Genomic DNA, 20,711 nt, shown 5'->3' on the forward strand with positions numbered 1-20,711 from the left:
CTCGTCACGTACGACCGACACACCGACCACTTCTGTTCAGGTCCGCCGGCTTCCACAAACCCCCCATGCATAGACCAGGAGGACTACCGGTGGGCTAGCTGGAGGCGACTCTACTGTACTATTTTTATAGGGGCTTCTGAACGGAAAGAGGAAATACCAGTTAGAGTTTTTATTCATTTACATGTTTAGCATCTCCCACCAAACGTTTGTCAGCTGGACTCTGACCTTTCATGGCGGATGTTGTAAGGGCTGGAAAACAGACTGAATCTCCAGCCTCCGTGAGCTGCTGTCTACTACACATCAGCTGTGTCCCAAGTCACTCCCTTTTCACTCCCTAGTCTGCTATGTCCACCCTCTGCCATGTTGTTTGCATTTCTGAATTTTAACTGGACATTTTATTCACTATTTAGCGCCTTCAGAAATTCCCACAACAGGCCTCTGGGAAGCGGTCTATTCTGTTGCCTACCAACACGAGGACCTCCAAGACCGTGCCAAATCCTGGATGAGATGGAGCGATGGAGAGAGCCAGGTTGGGAATGTTGCCAGGACACCAGGGACCCCCTACTCTTTGCTATAAGTGCCATGTGATCTTTAACAACCACAGTGAGTCAGGACCTCGGTTTAACGTCTCATCCGAAGGACGGCGTCTCCTACAGCACAGTGTCCCCTCACTGCACTGGGGCATTAGCTTCTTTTTTTTTGTCTCTCTTGTCATCAGCTGCTTCTCCAGGGTTGGGTCGCGGGGGCAGCAAGCTAAGTAGGGCACTCCTCACATCCCTCTCCCCAGCAACGCCCTCCAGCTCCTCTTGGGTGATCCTTAGGCATTCCCAGGCCAGACTGAACATGTAGTCTCTCCAGGAAGTTCTGGGTCTACCCCGGGGTCTCCTCCCAGTTGGACGTGACCGGAAAACCTCCAAAGGAAGGCTCACAGGAAGCATCCTAATCAGGTCCCGAACCACCTCAACTGGCTCCGTTCGACTCCAAGGAGCAGTGGCTTTTGTTGTTGTTTTTATTAGGACCAGAAGGAAGACTGCTCCCTACTGGCCCACCAACATCAAATCTAGCAGCAACTCAGTTTTCCCAGGAGGTCTCCCATCCAAGTACTAGCCAAGCCCACACCTGCTTAGCTTGTGTCATTCGGCAGGGCCAGGGTACATGTTGGTATGGCTGCCGGCAAACCAACCCAATGTGAGTTAACTGGTACCACCACGGTGGTCAACAACTTCCTGTGTCAACTCAGGTCACATGATCAGACTAGGGTACATGATGGCGTGCAAACTGTTCATTGTTATTCTTTACAGCAGCTGCAACCCTAGTTGTATGACGAGATATTGGACACAAATCAGGACTAAATATAAAACATGATCCAAAGTGGTCAGTAGTCCCTGTCCTTATTCTTTCAGTGGTGTGAATGTGTGCTACTGTACAACACATTAACAACTTATATGATTTGCAGCAAACTCAATAAAAATAACAACAACAAAGTCAACTAACAATGACAGCAGAGCATCCATCTCTGCCAGAAGATCCTCCAGTGAAGAAGTTGTCCATCTCTTATAATGAGGGGTGGTCTAACATGGTGGGCGTCCAGAAAGGTGTGTGTTGGGGCCCTGCTGCTGGCAGCTCCCAACAGACCTCTCTGGCAGCAGATAGTCTATGTAAATGAGAGTTTATGCTTCACAGCTGTGATGTCAGTACCCTCCAAGCGCCCAATGCGGGTAGAGTTTTCATTTGGCGTGTAAGTTTCAGAAGCCACCAGACACTTTGGCGGGTGACTGTTTCTCCAATGAAATATCAGCACTGATGGTTCAGCGCGAGTAAGGTCAGTAGTAAAACATCACTCTCGGCGGCTCAAACAGCGCACGAAGGAACCACCCTGTCAGACGGTGGCAGCTTGCGTACTACAGTAGCTAGTGTACTACAGTAGCTAGTGCGAACGCTAGCAGCAACGTTATGTGGCGACACAGAGCCGGCGTAAGCCCACCCGGCCCCACAAAACGAACACATTACGAGCCACCTGATGGGCTCAAACAAGAGAAGAGGACATGTAGTCCTAACTGGAGACTGAGAAGAAGACCGGAGTAGAAAGGAGCTGGCTGTGCTACGATATGACAACAGTGTCCAGGACTCGCACCATCTGTCAGACGTGCGCGAAGGGCAAAGCCCGCAACAACACGTGTTGTCGGTAATAAAACCATGCAACTGGAAGCGATTGTAGGACCAGGACACATCCAGGGTCCACACTGTTACGTCTGCACACATCGACAGTGCTGCATTTGATTTGGCGCTCTTCTATAGTGCTGGGATCGATTGGTGAGGCCTACGGGCTCTGGGTTGTTTGATCGGGTCTGCTTGTGACACTGTGTCAGTCTGAATAAACAATGCAACGCAGAGGTTGTGTCGAGCGACAGCGCTGTGTCCTGACGTGATTTCTAAACACAATATTGGTGACGAGGATGGCTGATATCTCTCTCCCACCACCTGCCCCCTTCCTGGCATTACCTGGCGAGCCTCCGGTACCATGGACTCGCTGGCTACATAGTTTCGAAAATTACCTCATAGCCTCAGGGCTCGACGACGTGAGCCAGGCTAGGAAGACGGCTCTGTTGCTACACTGCTTGGGAGCAGAGGGTCGTCGTGTGCTCGGGACTCTGGGGAACTTCGCAAACTTTGACAAAGCTGTGGGACTTCTGAACACCCATTTCGGCGATTTATATTCCGTCAGTGACACTAACTGCCTGGTGAGTCTGTGCAGCAGTATGTAGCTAATTTGCGAAGGCTAGCTAGCTCATGCAAGTTTAGTGCGCTTCAGGACGAGATGGTTCGCGACCAGCTAATCGAACACACCAACAACGCAAAGGTGCGTGAGACTCTCCTGCTGGAAAAAGACGATCTGCTGCTGTCCAGAGCAATTACCATCGCACTACAAGTTGAGAGAGCAGCTGAGTGTGCTGCTATGCTAAATACACAGCAAGTGGCCACCTCCAGTCAAGCTGCCAACGACTGACCTAACAGGCCTGACCTAACAGGCCCAATGCAAACACCAAGCATTGAAGGATTTAAATATGCCCAATCTTTTACTGATGATTATTCTGGTACAATGATGGTGTACTTTCTGAAGTCAAAATGTGACACTGTACAAGCGGTCAGACAATGGTACTGAATTTACCATTAAGGAATTCAGAGGGTTAATGACCAAAAATAAGAACAGGCACGAAACATCCGCGCCGTACTCCCCTCACCAGAACGGCAGAGCGGAGCGAGGGTGGAGAACCCTAGGTGATATGAGCAGATGCCTACTTATTGAAAGTGGTTTGCCAAATTACTTATGGAATTATGCTATGCAGACGGCAGTATACATAAGAAACAGGTGTTACAATAGGAGAACTAACAAAACGCCATATGAAATGTTCACAGGAAAAGCACCAAATGTATCAAAGTTACAAAAGTTTGGATATGTGTGTTTTCCATATAAACAGGAAAAGGGAAAATTTGAGTCCCGATGTGAACAGGGAATTTTCATCGGTTACAACAAAAATAGTCCAGCCTACCTGGTCTATTACCCTGAAACGGTAAAGGTCCAAAAACACAGACTAGTGAAGTTCTCAAAAAAGGCAGATAGAGAGAAGGGAACTCAGACATCAGAGTCACACACAGGAGTTGACTACAGTGTGCTGGTACCAGTAGGGGTACCAGAGGTTACAACTGGTGACCGCGATGTCAATGATGAAAAGGTTGTAAATGAAAATGTAACTGATATGAATTGTGGTGGTACTGAATCGTTACCTGAACAGACTGTTGATGAAACTGTAAACAAAAGGTACCCACCTAGAGACAGGAGGAAACCTGCTTATTTCCAGGAATTGGAAATGGAGGACTCTGAGGAAAGTTTGAACATTTGCATTGACTCTTGTTACAGAGTGGTATGCGATACCCCTCAGTCCTACCAGGATGCCATTGCATCCACAAAATCCAAACAATGGAAAAACGCAGTGAGGGAGGAAATGAAATCACTTGAGGCAAATGAAACGTACAGCCTCACAGCATTGCCCCCAGGTAAAAGTGCAGTGGGGGGAAAATAGGTTTTTGCTTTGAAATGGGACATTGATGGATCTGAAAAATACAAAGCGAGGTACGTAGCTAAAGGCTACAGTCAAAAAGAAGGGACTGACTATGATGAAACATTCTCACCAGCTGTTGATATGTCCAGTGTAAGGGTCATTATGCAGAAGGCTGCACAAGAAAGTTTAATTTTGCACCAAATGGATGTAAAAACAGCGTATTTACACGCGCCGATTGATTGTGAATTGTATATAGAGCAGCCGGAAGGGTTTGTGAAAAAGTCGACCTCAGGTGACACTTGTATGCAAACTTAACAAGTCACTTTATGGTCTTAAGCAATCTGGTAGAAACTGGAATGCACTATTACATGCTTGTCTACGTGACAATGGTTTCAAACAAAATCCCGCAGATCACTGTGTGTATTCAAAAGTGAGCCAAAATGAAAAAGTGATTTTACTGATCTGGGTTGATGACCTCATTATAGCAGCTAGCAACGAGGCCACAAAGGTGTAAACATATCGATATTAAATACCATGTCATTAGAGAAACTGTGAACAGTGGTAGAGTGATTTTGGGGTACTGCCCCACAGAGCTGATGGTGGCAGATCTGATGACTAAACCAGCAACCAAGCTGAAACTGAGAAAGTTTAGTCAGGACATATTTGGCACTTAGAGTGCGGTTAGTGGACGGGGCACAGAGTTTTTGTTTACATTGTTAAGGTAAAGAAGGGACCTTATTTTTGTTTATTTCCAGGTGAACCCCAGTAAGCCAAATTTGAGTGGGGGTGTTAACATGTATAAAACCTGTGTACTCTGTGGTGCGAATTTCCCTTACAGGTGTTTTGTATATTGTAGTGTTTGTACCTTATGAGCCACCGTAGGTTCAGCGGTGATGTAATCACGCAGTCTGGCGTGTGCACTTGTACAGTGTGTGCATGAGATTAAAAACATGCGCGGAGGTCACATCTAATGTGAGCTCTGTATAAAAGTGAATGCAAATGCATTAAGAAAGAAAATAAATTCACCATCGTTGTTGAAAACAAGTCTGTTTATTTGTTAGAACGCAAAGTATAATCCGCTGAAGAACAACACCTCAACATACTGTATTGACTACTCATCAGTTAAATATTTAGCATCTTTCATAAGTTTTTGTCAGCATGTTTTTTTAAAAACGTCCTTGTGTTGTGTTCTACAAACAAAGGGGAGAATGGTTGACTTAACGTTACAGTTTTCACAGTTGTAACTTCATAAAATAAAACAAATGTGTACAAACCAAACCTGTCCACATACAACCAGGATGTCCATCGGTGTCCTCGTTACCTTAATTTTGCCAACAAATCCCGCCTTGAAGTACGACCAAGCGTCAATACTTTTTTTATACCTTCAGGCTTTTTCCCTGGCATAGAAATCAAGTACATATAAATATCAGGAAACTCGATTTGTGGCCAGATGTTAGTGTCCATGGACCACTGGTTATTTGGTAAACTGTACGGGTCACTGTCAAATCCAACTTCCTATAATCTTGCGTTATAATCCCGGTTTCACTGTTTCCCCTACCAGAAGCAGCCATGCTTCGGGATGTTTTGCCACTCACTGCGACTGAGGGGGCGTGTCCTAGTGGGAACGTGACGTCAATGCATACCCTCTATAGGGAAGAAGGCGAGACCGCTTTCGGACTTGTGCAAGTATTATTTATCTTCATTAACGTTCAGGACTCTTTGCAGAATAGAGCCAACGTAAGCTGCGTTAACGTTATGCTAGCGTTGACATTATGGATCTAGCTATGAAGCTAACTTGTATGATGCTAACTATGGAGCTAGCTAGGAAGCTAACCTAGTTTACATAAGATATGTGTAGACTCCTATACATTATGAAGTAGGCTAACTTCATGCTTTGTTTTATGCAGTTTGGATGTGTGGTATACTGACTACCTGTTCATATTGTGGCGAATTCTACTAGAGTGTTTCTGCTCCGGGTTCATTCGCATATTACCCACAATGCAACTGAGGTGTCGATGTTTTGGTTATGTTGTGGGATATTGAACATGTTAAAAACGGACATATCTGTTTCAGATAGCGGTGATGTGGTGGAAGGTAATGGGGACGTTATGAGAGAAGTTGTATTAGACAACATGCTATTTCCCACCATGAGGGTAAAGAGTTGGCAAATAGATAGGCTCGCTTCGGTGGCCAAGAAAAGGGAGGGAGCTAAGACCCATACAAACTTGTGTCTGTTTGGACTTGCTTGATTTGCGGTCATTAAAGCTTACTTGTTAACTCCGAAAGGTTGGCTAAGAAGTCCATTATTTAACCATGTCACATTGGTGTCAGAAGTGGGATGGACTTCTTTAGACAGCAAACGTTGGCTGAAGGGCGTAACCGAAAGTCGTCCGTTGAGCGTATGGAAATTGCTACTCTCGAAAAGGAGATCAGAGGTCTGCTCTGTCTGCCAGATGGGAGTAGCACAGTGCGGCCTTAGGAAGGGGGAGACCCGTGCCCACCCCTGAGTGCGGTAGACGCGCTGGGTAATGTCCGAGGGGTGGAGTCCCAAGGAAATGGAAAATTTCTTCTCTTTCAGAGCGAGTCCAATGAGGAGTCCCTGCCGCGCCCCGATGAAAAACAGACAGCGCTTCAAGCCATGGGGAAGCCACGAGAAGCAAGTTGGACAAGACCCGTGGAGAGAGAGCCACCAGCGGCAGTCATCAGGAGCAAGTTGGGCACGACTGGGGAGTATGTCCCCAGGGGGAAACATCAGCAGCAAGCTGGACACGATCTACAGAGAGGGAACTTCAACCCAAGTTGCTCACTGCCCCATTTGCCACTACTGGAGAGTGGAACACACCTTGCAGATATGGTTGCAGTACAAGACTCACTAACTGTACCGACCCCTGGCCAAGCCCAAACACTCCCTCGGTGAAGTTGAGGTGCTACGATGGGAGCTCCAGCTAGGAAGGATTCCTTGCTCAGTTCAACCTGATTGCTAGGGTGATGAGATGGACAGAAAATCAACAAGTAGTCAACCTAGCAGCAGCCCTGGAGGGAGAAGCAAGGCAGGCACTCCTAGACCTGGCGGCTGGAGAGATATCACTGGGGGCGCTAACCACTGCCCTGGGTCGCCGGTTTGGCAACACCCAATAGTTGATTAGCCTCCGGGATCAACTCCATTCAAGACAGACAAGGTCAGGAGAAGTTGGGTAACCTGGTGGCTGACATTCTACGCCTGGTGAGCCGTGCGTATCCTGATATACCCCAATGTGCCATCCAATGCCTGGCCCTGGATTCCTTCCTACGGGCTTTATAGCCACCTCACCTCAGGCAACAGGTGCGACTGGCAAAGCCACTCACCATTGAAGAGGCGCTGCATAGGGCAGAGGAGGTGGAGGCCATTATGGCGTAAAAACGAGTGGCCCCAACACTGCACCATCATGTGCGGGCACTGCAGCAAAGTGAAGAGGGGCCACGCACATCCATCCAGGAAACATGACGAGCAGAGACATTTCTGTGCTGGGGCTGTGGGAAACCAGGGCACCAAAGAAGGCAGTGTCAGAAGACAAACAGACGCTTTTACCAATGAGTACGGAGGCCTGTCACCCAAGTAGCCGCCTCTTCTGAACCGGGAAACGACCAAGGGTTGGCCCAGAGGGGGACTGGCCGGCCCACACAACCTCCCCCCGGAGAAATAATCCCAGAGTCGTTGTACGGATTGGTGCATGGAGGGTTTGAGCCAAGAAGAAGGGGAGCAGGTACGGAACCTGCTGATAGAGAACAGACACCTCTTCACTTCGAGTAATCTGGAGTGTGGCCGCACCAATTTTGTACAGCACCAAATTGACACTGGTAATGCGGACCCAGTCCGCCAGAGAGCTCGCCATCTCCCTCTGATGAAATTTCAAGAGGCAGAAGCAAAGATCCAGGAGATGGCAGCTGAAGGGATCATTGAACCCTCTGATAGCCCGTGGGCATCCCCTGCCGTGCTGGTTAACAAGAAGGATGATTCCCTCCGATTTTGTGTGGACTATCGGCGACTAAACAACCTGACCCGGAAAGACTTGTACCCACTCCCCCGCATTGACGAAGCTCTGGACTCTGTGGTGGGTTCCCAATGGTTCAGCTCCCTGGATTTACGAAGTGGGTACTGACAGGTAGAGATGGCCCAAGAATCCCGGGCAAAGACTGCCTTCACCATTGGCCGAGGACCCTGGCAGTTCACAGTCATGCCATTTGGCTTATGTAATTGCCCGGCCACATTTGAACGCCTCATGCAGCATCTCCTTGGTCCCCATCCCTCACTCTGCCTGCGTGGTGTACCTGGATGACCTCCTGGTGCATGCAGCTACGTTTACTGAGGCCCTCTCCAACCTCCGACTGGTGCTCGAACGCATCAAGGCAGCCAACCTACGACTCAATCCGAGAAAATGCAATCCACTGCAGCGGGAGACAAGGTTCCTTGGACATGTGGTGGGGCCCGGAGGTGTGTCCACAGACAATGACAAGGTCACTGCAGTCAGGGATTGGCCAACGCCCACCTCAGGAAAGGAGGTGAGGAGTTTTCTGGGACTGGCATCATATTACCGTCGGTTCGTGCATGCCTTTGCAGACAAAGCCCGTCTGCTCCACCAGCTCACCGAGAAGGGACGACAGTTCCACTGGACAGAACCATGTGAGAGCTCCTTTCAGATACTCCGGAAAGCATTGACCCAAGCACCAGTGCTAGCTCTCCCAGACAGGCAGCGGCCATTCATACTTGACACTGACGCCAGTGATGTAGGTGTGGGAGCAGTCTTGTCGCAGCCCAGTGGGGAAGGGGAAAGAGTGGTTACCTATTACAGTAGAGCCTTGAGTAAGGAAGAAAGGAACTACTGTGTGACTCGGAGAGAACTCCTGGCAGTAGTACAGGCCATAAGGCATTTTAAGCCTTACCTGTATGGAAAGGACTTCCTACTGACGACGGACCATGCATCGCTCCGCTGGCTGCTTAGCTTCAAAGAACCAGAAGGGCAGGTAGCCAGATGGATAGAGGCCTTGCAGGGATTTACCTTCACCACGGAGCACCGAAGAGACAGCCGACATAACAATGCTGATGCTCTCTCCAGACGCCCCTGTTCGGATCAGGCCTGCCGCCATTGTAGCCGGTTGGAGACTCGAGAACAGCAACGGGTGAATCGGGTTGCAGTGTGGACAATTGTGGTCCCAAGTGCGCCACTGAAGGAGATGTCACCAACCAAGATAGGGGAACTCCAATGTCGGGATAGCCACCTGGGCCCCGTGATACGTTGGCTAGCACATAAAGAGGTCCCAAGTAGAGAGATGGCAGGTCCCCACTCCCCCACCACCAACGCATTGCTGGGACAGTGGAATTCACTCATGCTTCATGAGGGCTGCCTCTATCGCATGTGGGAAGAGCCAAGGAGGGGAGGCAGTACCTGACAACTAGTTGTTCCCCACGCACTACATCAACAAGTGTTAAGCACAGCACATGGTTCCCCTGGAGTGGGACACTTCGGCATTACCAAAACTCTGTGGCGGCTGCAGGAAAGATTCTACTGGGGGAGGTGCCAGCGAGACGTGGAGCGATTCTGCCGTAACTGCAACTCCTGCAATGCAAAGAAGGGGCCAGCTGGGCAATCCCATGCCCCCCTGTAGCAATACAGGGTGGGGGCGCCCATGGAAAGAATTGGGGTGGATGTGGTTGGGCCATTCCCCATGACAGAAGATGGTAAGCGTTACATTCTCACAGTGATGGATTATTTTACCAAGTGGCCCGAGGCCTATGCCATCCCTGACCAATCTACAGCCACGGTCGTGGACTGCCTCATTGAGGGGATGTTCATCCGGTTTGGGGTGCCAGAGGAGTTGCACAGTGACCAGGGGCACAATTTTGAATCACAGGTGTTTGGGGAGATGTGTCGGCACCTTGGGGTATGGAAGACCAGGACCACTCCCCTACACACTCAAAGTGATGGCCTGGTTGAGCGGTTCAATCGGACCTCGGTCACACAACTAGCCATGCTCACGGCGAGACATCAAAAGGATTGGGACCGCCATCTGCCCCTGGTACTCATGGCAAACCGGTCGGCCATTCAGGAGTCCACGGGGTGCACCCCAGCTGCACTAATGTTCAGTCGGGAGCTACGGACGCCTGTGGATCTGGTCTTTGGCAAGCTGCCAAACCCACTGGTATGAGGGCCGCCAGGCCAGGACTATGTAGAAGCACTACAGGACCGGATGGAGGCTATTCATCAGCTGGCTCGAGAGAATATGGCCTCTGCAGGGGAAAGGCAGAAGAGAGCCTATGATGTACATTGCCACCGCAAAAAGTACCAGCAGGGGGACAACGTATGGGTGTATAACCCACGGCGAAAGAAGGGACGGTCCTCAAAGCTGGACAGCAACTGGGAGGGGCCCTGCCTCGTCCTGAAGAGGATCTCAGAGGTTACCTATAGAGTGAAGCTCCACAGCCGCCCTCGGATAGTCATCCTTCACCAGGATCGCCTCGCACCTTACTTAAGCCGGGACAGCGACCCGGCTGGCACTGAAAGTGCAGTGGGAGGAGGTGGGGTGCCAAACTCCTCCTCCTCTGTAGAACAGGCTACCGGGGTCCAGGGAGGGGGTAAGGACACTGCTGGATCAGAGCCAACCTCCCTGGATGTCAGCAAAGAGCTACCATTAGAGCACCTTGTTTTGGGCCAGGGAGGGGGCATGGACACTGGGTTTACAGAGCTACCCTCCATGGCCACGAATGGAAACAGCGGTGACGTTGAAGGTGGGGGCTCAGACCCAGCGGATGCAGAGCCGCCCCGTCATCTATCAGCAGCCCGGGATGGGAGAGGTGCTCGGCAGAAGAAACCCTCATGGTGGATGGACCCATCCACATGGGATTTGGGTTAGGCCAACGGGACGTTGGTCTTTCAAGGAAGGGGGCAGTGTGGCGAATTCTACTAGAGTGTTTCTTCTCCGGGTTCATTCGCATATTACCCATAATGCAACTGAGGTGTCGATGTTTTGGTTATGTTGTGGGATATTGAACATGTTAAAAACGGACATATCTGTTTCAGATAGCGGTGATGTGGTGGAAGGTAATGGGGACGTTATGAGAGAAGTTGTATTAGACAACATGCTATTTCCCACCATGAGGGTAAAGAGTTGGCAAATAGATAGGGTCGCTTCGGTGGCCAAAAAAAGGGAGGGAGCTAAGACCCATACAAACTTGTGTCTGTTTTGACTTGCTTGACTTGCGGTCATTAAAAGCTTACTTGTTAACTCCGAAAGGTTGACTAAGAAGTCTATTATTTAACCACGTCACATTATTATACTTACCTGCAGTACCACCCCACACCCTAAGGAGGTATAGTTGACCCCTAGGGTTATCAAGTTGATGAGTTGAGATATACACAGATTAAGTAGTGATAACTGAGATGACAAGATGTGAATCTGTACGCTGTTCCGTGAGACTGATTAAATCGGTAAACCCGAATCCGGTGAAACTACATCTTTTCATAAAGAACACGTTATCACATATTGGCGACGAGGATACTGGATGGTTGGGGAAAGTGCCTGATTGAAGACGGATGCGATTGGATGAGTTCAGGTGGCGGACGGTAGGAAGACGTGCTAAGTACGGAGAACTAGCCAGGGCTAAATTGGACCGGAGGATTAACGAGCAGAAATGTAAAGATGAATGCAATGATAGGTACCTTGTCGGCATTTGATGCAAAGGAGCAGACATGGGAAGAGTACTGCGAGATTCTCGATCAGTTTTTTGAAGCAAATGAAAGTGATGACAGAGAGAAGCAGAGAGCTATCCTCATCAGTGTGGTGGGACCAGCCACATACAAGCTCATAAGAAACCTGGTGAGTCCAGCAAAGCCTAGCTCGAAAACATACAATGAGATACCAACTCTAATGAGAGAGCACTTCAACCCTAAACCGAGTGAGATCAATTTGATTCCCGTTTCCGTCAGCCTAACGAGACCGTCAATGCGTATGTAGCAGAGCTGAGACGATTAGCTCATGATTGTAACTTTGGAGCTACACTGGAACAGATGTTAAGAGACCGTCTAGTGTGTGGTATTAATGATGATCGGATTTAAAGACGTTTACTATCTGAAACAGACCTCACGTTTGAGAGGGCATTCAAGATTGCCGTAGCTGCAGAGGCCGCTAATAAAAATGCACAAGACCCGCAAGCAAAGCCACTGTTAGCATGTCACAGTATGAAAATGGAGGGAAAAGAGAGAAAGGGAGGAGATTGGAAAACGAGAGAAGGAATGCTACCGATGTCATGGAAAGCAACAGAGTGCAGCGGAGTGAAAGTTTAAAGAAGCAAAGTGTCACTCTTGTGGAAAAGTTGGGCATTTTGCCAAGGCTTGTAGACACAGAGAAGGTGCACCGCGCCCCACTGAGATATCACACAGAGCAGAGCGACGCGCGTGTCCACATCGATCACACAATGTAGGCTGTGAGTGTGGGAGGCAGGATAGTGATAGTTTGGAACAAGAAGAAGAGGCATTTACATTAGCTTGCCTGAAAACAGAAACGTCCATACAGTGAATAAAGCCATTTGAAGTAAATGTGGAAGTGAATAAGAAGAAAGTAAATTTTCAAATTGACACAGGGGGTAGTGTGACCGTCATGAATGAAATGAAGTTTAATGAGATGTGGGAAGAAAAACAATGCCCGTCAATAAAACAAACCAAACTCTCGCTCAAATCATACACAGGAGAGACAAATTAAAGTAGTAGGAGTGGCTGAAGTAAAGGGGAAGACGTTGTCCCTAGTGGTGGTGAAAGGTACTGGACCTAGCTTGTTAGGAAGAGGATGGCTAGAGGCCCTGAAGCTGAAGTGGGATGAGATAAAGCATATGAGGACACAGACACAGAGATTACTGGAAGTGCTCATGAAGCATGAGGATGTTTTCAAGCAAGAACTTGGCATGTTAAAGGCATGAAAGCCACAATTCATGTGTCTGCTGAAGCCCGTCCCAAGTTTTACAGGCCCCGCTCAGTTCCATATGCCATGAGGGCGAAAGCAGAAGAGGAGATAGAGAGACTACTGAAGGAGGGCATTATAGCACCTGTTAAGTATGCTGAGTGGGCGGCGCCCATTATACCTGTCCTGAAGCCGGATGGTTCAGTCAGGATATGTGGCGATTACAAATTAACAGTAAACGGTGCCTCTTCTCTAGAGCAATACCCTATTCCCCACGTTGAAGACCTGTTCAATACACTAGCAGGAGGGAAACAGTTCTTCAAGCTCGATTTAAGCCACGCCTATCAACAGATCGTCATGGACGACGAGTCCAAGAAATACCTAACAATAAACACACACAGAGGCCTGTTCACTTACAATAGGCTTGCGTTCGGAGTATTGTCAGCACCTGCAATTTTTCAGAGAACGATGGAAAGTCTGTTACAAGGCCTGCCTAGGGTAGCTGTTTATTTAGACGACATATTGTTGATGGGGAGAGATGAATCCAAACACCTGAGCACGTTGGACAAGGTGCTCAGGTGACTCAAAGAAGCCGGTCTGCGACTTCACAGATGCAAGTGTGCATTCTTACAGGCCGAAGTGGAATACTTAGGTCACAGGATCAATGCTGATGGTCTGCACCCAGTACAGAGTAAGGTGAGAGCCATTGAGGAGGCCCCACTGCCAACCACAGTGACTGAGCTTAAGGTGTACCTAGGCCTGTTAAATTACTATAACAAATTTCTCCCCAATCTTGCCACACGTTTAGCTCCATTACACCAGCTGTTAAGGAAAGACGCTCCATGGGCCTGGAAAAAGGAACAGGAGGACGCTTTCCGTGTGTCCAAACAGCTGCTGGAATCAGCCAAAGTCCTGGGTCACTACACAGCAGACAAGGACTTGGTGCTGGCATGCGTCACCTCAGCATACGGAGTCGGCGGCGTGCTGTCACATGTCATGGGAGATGGAAGTGAAGGAGGAGGAGCTGGTCTATCTTTGCTACTGAAATGAAGGGAAAATCGAATCAACATTTGTGGGCATCCAGACGGTGGAGAAGGCGGATGCAGCAAATGTCACAACAGCCATCAACAGCATGATGAAGAAGGTGTCCTCAGATTGGGACAGAAAGCTGGTTGCCGTGGCCCCGGATGGGGCAGCGGTAATGACAGGAGCCCAGAATGGTGTCGTCAGTCGCCTTAAGCAGGACCAGTGTCGGTACTTGATCTACTCACCCTACCGGATGTGCGACTACAGATGACATCACTACTTCACGCATTATGATCGGGTAGGGGCTAGTTTAGTTTAGGAACAGCGGGAAAAAGTAGATTGATGTTAGACGCTGCTCGGGCCTTCAGCCCTCGTGCGCGTTCGCTCGTCCAGGGGTCCTGAGCCTGCAGCCTCACTCCTTAGACGCTGCTCGTGCGCGTTCGCTCGTCCAGGGGTCCTGAGCCTGCGGCCTCACTCCTTAACTCCTTAACCAACTCCATGTCAATGTGGATTGTAAAAACACAGCTCAATAACTATAAAGCTAGCATTAAACAACGCTAGCTAGCAACGTAATCCGTGACGTCATATGTAGTCGAAGGACCCCGAGTCGATATTGCACCAGAGCAGAAATGGAACCCACACCGGCAGTACATTGTTAGCATACACTGCATGGCACACCATCTTGAATTGGCCTTCGGAGATGCCATCCGCAGCAACAATGTATACCAGAGGGTTGAAGACCTCCTAAGTGGGCTGTACACGTTCTATCATGTCAGCCCACTGAACAGAGCTAACTTGATCAGCAGCTTCCACATTCTCGGCCCTACACCACTGGTGCCTACCCGAATCGATGGCACCCGCAGGGTAGGGCACCTGCTTCGTGCGCTGGACCACTTCTTAAAGGGTTACAAAGGAATCATTCAGCACCTGGAACAGGTAGTGTCTGTAGTTTGCCTTACTACACCAAAGTAATTTGTCAAAGTGTGTTTTGTCAAAATAATGAAAAGATTAATGTAATACAGTAAACATTTTAATTTAATATGGACTTGTTGATGGAACTATGAAAATGTGCCATTATAGAATAGGTAATATCATAGTTATTTGAAATGAAAGTAACTGGCTAATTGCGTTTGTCTGTCTGTGTTTTCTAATGTATTTCAGATTCAATCTCCTGATGCTCAAGGTGGCAGGGCTGTCCAGCAGGCCAAAGCAAGGAGGTTCTTCAGCACCGCCAGGGAGACTGTTGTGGTCCAGTTCTTCGGTTTCCTCCATGATATGCTCACCTATCTGAGCAACCTCTCCGCCTGTCTGCAACGGTCAACTGTCACCATTGCAGAGGCCCACAAATCTCTGTCCGCTACTCAGGCTGTGATACTGAAGTACAAAACAAGGTATGATTTGTGCAATATCACTTGTCTTAGGTCATGGTAAGATACAGTTTAATATGAGAAATTATTATTTCAACAAGATAGAGGGCGTAAGAATGTTATAGTTAATACTGAAATGAAAAGACGATGCTACTGTTTTAAGATGGTGAAATTCATCTTTTATCACCAGAGATGGTCCCAGGATGAAGGCCACAAAGGGCAACTGTTATCAGGGAGTGGCACTCAGCCGGGGGGACAACAAGGCAGTCGCCACCTCACAGGCAAAACTCACAGGGAGGCTTGTAGAGAGCATGAAGAACAGGTTCCAGGATGCAAGTGTCGGGGTTCTGTGTGCCACGAAGCTCGTCGACTTTAAGAACTGGCCAGAGTCAGGGGAAGCAGCAGCAGGTTTGTTTAGTATTATGTTTTGTATGACAGGTCACTCAGGTCTCTACTACTACAGGGTCATTATTTCATAGACTGCAATAAAAACTGTGTGATGTGTCGTGTATTGTTTCAGATTTTGGTGACACTGAAGTGGATGCCCTGGTGGACCACTTCAGGCCTGTGCTGAATGACTCTGGGGTCGATACTGAGCTGATCCCTGACCAGTGGACCATCCTAAAGACCAACTTCTATCTAGAGCCCCAGACCCTTAAGAAGACCAGCTGGTGTGACATCAACAGCAGTCTTCAGTCCTCATGCCCAGACATTCTGGCTTTGGTAGACCTGGTGCTGTCCCTGCCTGCCCACACAGCAGAGTGTGAGCGGGGTTTCAATGTAAGGAAGCAGGTGAAGACAGACTGGCGCCCTCTCAGACCTACTCCTGGTTCAGCTGTCTTCTCCAAGCATACAGGACTACAACCCGACCTGTGCTGTGGAGCTATGGCACCAGGAGTCCATAAGGAGCAGAAGACCAGACTTCATGGACAAAAATAAGATGGGGGAAACTGAAAGTGAGGAGTCTAGTGAGGACGACTGACTGGGGGTGGGACCCATACTTTGAACCCATACTTTGAAGTTCAAATTAAATGCATACAGGCATGTTATTTTGTTGCACTGTTTTATTATCAATACAAGATGAAATGGAATTATTTTTCACTTACAATCTGCTCTGACCACTGCTTTTATTCACCACCATAATGTGTTACCATGCAGATTAACTGTATGTAGTATGACACACAACACAAAAATCTCATTTTATTTTTTGGCTGGTAAAAAAAGTTTGGCGGGTAGAAATGTTCACCTACCAGACATTTGGCTGGTGAACCAAAACCTTAATTTCGGGCCCTGCATGTGGCTGAGGGTACAGACCATCTGCAGCTTTGAGGGACATTCTGATGTTAATGGAGCCAACACACAGTCATGAAGCCTCACAGAGAGGCATCAAACCCAGCAGTGAACAAGAACCCCCCACCTTTACAGATCATGTGACGACTACACATCAGATAGATGATGTCATTAACACACTGTCACGTTTTGTTCTTAGGGGGGCACAGTGATGAGCACACATTGAGAGCTGCAGAGGTCAACACATCTTTTTGTGTTGTCATAGTAGAGATGTGAGTGTGAACATACTGCTAGAGGAAGTGATGCCTCCTCCACTCCTACAGTATGTCTGTAAGAGGAAGATGAAGTCAATCTTCACCCCCAAACCTGTGGCCTCCACCTCCACATTTAAAAGACAGACAAGACCACTAGACCATGAACCTGTACACAGGGTTACCACCTCACATTCATGTGTTCATACAAGCACATGTGTATTTAAGTTGTGTTTGATACACTACAATATAATCAGAACCAGTGCAGTATTTGTCAGGTGAAAACAGAGTTACACTGCAGACTGAAACAAGAAATATGAATTATAAATATATAGCTGGATATGGTCAGAAGGAAGGCCTTGCTATGCCTGTTAGACTATTTCACTTTTTTCTCTGAAAACAAAACTATATTGATGTGTGATGCATTGACAGCACCTCTTTGCTGGTGGATGTGCTCATGGGAAGTGGTTGACAGGAAGTAGGAAGTAGAAGCGCAGCTGGTTACTACACCTGCTTTGTTATTCCTCCAATCAGAGAAAACACCACCCAGGTTAGGATGTAGTGACTGCCATTAAAGTGGATATAAATGAGGACTGAAGTGGTCCTGTGTTGAAGAGGTTTAGGAAGACTGACCTGAGAGTTTCCAGTCTACATTGTGGACTCCCCAGTCCAGCAGAGAGCAGCTTGACTCCTGAATCCTGCAGATCATTGTTACTCAGGTCCAGCTCTCTCACACTAGAGGAGGAGCTGAGGACTGAGGACACAACTTCACAGCTCCTCTCTGACAGATTACAGTAACTCAACCTGAATGGACACACACACACACACACACACAAACACATATATATCACTCTATCATATACTAATGGATCTAATACTATTACTGCTGCTACTTTTACTAGTAGTCCTACAATAACTACAATGGCTGTTTGTTATAACACAATTTGTACTACTACTGCTACTATTGTGACTACTAATACTATTGCTACTACTAGACTAATGCTACTGCTACTACTACTATTACTGCTTTTACTACTGCTGCTGATTCCACTACTACCTGCTTGTTTTATGATTACTGCTACTTAAAACTATTACAACGACAGTTTTGATAGTTGTAATTATTCTATCATTTTAATGTCTTTAATACTTTTGATTTTAGAACCTGTAACCCCAATAACAGTTTCAATAATCAGTGTAATGAAACAATATTTTCTCACTAATGGAAAAATATAATCTATACACTTACAGAGCTGTACTGGAGGCTTTGACCACTGGCAGCAGCCTCAGAAGACCCTCCTCTGAAGCAGAGTATTTCTTCAGGTCAAACACCTCCAGCTCCTTTTCTGAAGACAGTAAGATGAAGACCAGAGCTGACCACTGAGCAGGAGAGAGCTGGTCTGTGGAGAGTCTTCCGGATGTCAGGTACTGTTGGATCTCCTTCACTAGAGAATGGTCATTCAGTTCATTCAGACAGTGGAACAGATTGATGCTTCTCTCTGGAGAGAGATCCTCCCTGATCTTCTCCTGGATGTACAGGACTGTTTTCTTATTGGTCTTTAACTTATTTCCTGCCTTTCCCAGCAGGCCTCGTAGGAGATTCCAACTGCGCTCCAGTGAGAGGCCCAGGAGGAAGCGCAGGAACAAGTCCAGATGTCCGTTTGGACTCTCTAAGGCCTTGTCCACTGCTGTCTGGTAGAGGTCTGGTTTTTTACGTTTATCTCCAAGTGGTTTAGACCTGCAGGAGGTTGACTGGGTTTCTGACAGCAGATTGGCTTTAGTTTTGATGAATGAGAGAAAGACATAAAGAGCAGCCAGAAACTCCTGAATGCTCAGATGGACAAAGCAGAAGACCTTGTCCTGGTAGAGTCCACACTCCTCTTTAAAGATCTGTGTGAACACTCCTGAGTACACTGAGGCTGCTTTGATATCAATGCCACACTCTGTCAGGTCTGCTTCATAGAAGATCAGGTTGCCTTTCTCCATCTGTTCAAAGGCCAGTTTCCCCAGAGACTCAATCGTCTCCCTGCTCTCTGTATTCCAGTGTGGCTCTGTCTCGGATCTCCCATGATACTTCACATTCCCCTGGATGGACTGAACCACCAGGAAGTGGATGTACATCTCAGTCAGGGTCTTGGGCATCTCTCCTCTCTCATCTGTTCCCAACACGTGATCCAGAACTGTAGCAGTGATCCAACAGAAGACTGGGATGTGACACATGATGTGGAGGCTTCGTGATGTCTTGATGTGTGAGATGATTCTTCTGGCTTGCGCCTCATCTCTGAATCTCTTTCTGAAGTACTCCTCCTTCTGTGGATCAGTGAACCCTCTCACCTCCGTCACCATGTCAACCCACTCAGGAGGGATCTGATTGGCTGCTGCAGGCCGTGTGGTTATCCAGAGGCGAGCAGAGGGAAGCAGTTTCCCCTTGATGAGGTTTGTCAGCAGCACGTCCACTGAGGTGGACTTTGTGACATCAGTCCAGATCTCATTGTTCTGGAAGTCCAGAGGAAGTCGACACTCATCCAGACCGTCAAAGATGAACACAACATGGAACTCGTCAAAGCTGCAGATTCCTTCTTCTTTTGTTTCAATAAAGAAGTGATGAAGAAGTCCCACCAAGCTGAACTTTTTATCTTTCAGCACATTCAGCTCTCTGAACGTGAATGGAAATGTGAAGTGTATATTGGGGTTGGTTTTGTTTTCAGCCCAGTCCAGAGTGAACTTCTTTGTTAAGACTGTTTTCCCGATGCCAGCCACTCCCTTTGTCATCAATGTTCTGATTGGTTTATCTTGTCCAGGTAAGGGTTTAAAGATGTCCTCACATGTGATCAGTGTTTCTGGTCTTGCTGGTTTCCTGGATGCTGTTTCAATCTGCCTGACCTCATGTTCATTATTGACCTCTCCACTGCCTCCCTCTGTGATGTAGAGCTCTGTGTAGATCTGATTCAGAAGTGTTGACTCTCCTGGTTTAGCGATGCCCTCAAACAAACACTGAAACTTCTCCTTCAGAGCTGCTCTGAGGTTACTCCGGCACATGGGAACAAGGATTTCTGAATAAACAAATAAAGCAGGGAATCAGTGAATGGATGTTACTGTAAGTGTGAGAAACAGAAACTTTACCAAGCTCCATAGTATTACTTCAGCTTATCACTGGTGGATGGACAAGCAGGTCTGATTTAAGACAAACAATGAAGACATGTAATTAATTTATATAAAGGGTAGATTTATCCAAGTGCATTTCCACAAACAACCTGCTTCATTTCTACTGTGATAATATTTTGATGGTTGCTGTTCCAGCTCTTGTAGTAACCATGTATTAGTTAGGAGCTCTTTACTGGGATTATGGGGACAGTGATGATGTCTTAAAGAGGTTCTCTCTGATATTATTGCTCTGATGTGAACCAATGTCATCAGCATTTTACACCCACATCATCCAACCAATAGCTTAACCAGATTATCCATTAGATTTCTTTTATTTACCATCCAAATGGAGCTTGTCTGAACCTCCTTTGATAAATCTACATTTTCAACAGAGTTTGAAAATAGTTTCCTCTCCCACTTTGTCTCTATTGACCCTTTACATCACAGGTTCCCAACCTTGGGGTCGCCACGCCAAGCGGGGTCGCATTGAATTGAAATGGGGTTGCCTAAAATTTCTAGTAATTCATCAATACAAATAATAATTATTATGATAACAAAAACAACACACACGATTTAAAACAACTCACTTCCCCTCATATCTTGATTCACACCATCACATGTGCAGATTCCCAATCTCAAACAAATAG

The 20,711-nt window shown here is 47.5% G+C and overlaps 1 protein-coding gene across 1 annotated transcript in view; it reads right to left on the reverse strand.

Moving 5' to 3' along the window:
- The window catches only part of LOC130126110 (uncharacterized), a 96,891-nt gene that overhangs the window by 10,149 nt on the left and 66,031 nt on the right, over nucleotides 1-20,711 (reverse strand). Inside the window, 2 exon segments of the mRNA XM_056295472.1 lie at nucleotides 17,557-17,727; nucleotides 18,170-19,973. Of these exon segments, the coding sequence (XP_056151447.1) occupies nucleotides 17,557-17,727; nucleotides 18,170-19,973 (1,975 nt within the window).

This window comes from Lampris incognitus, chromosome 16 (genome assembly GCF_029633865.1).
Source record: "Lampris incognitus isolate fLamInc1 chromosome 16, fLamInc1.hap2, whole genome shotgun sequence".
Classification (NCBI taxonomy): Eukaryota; Metazoa; Chordata; class Actinopteri; order Lampriformes; family Lampridae; genus Lampris; species Lampris incognitus.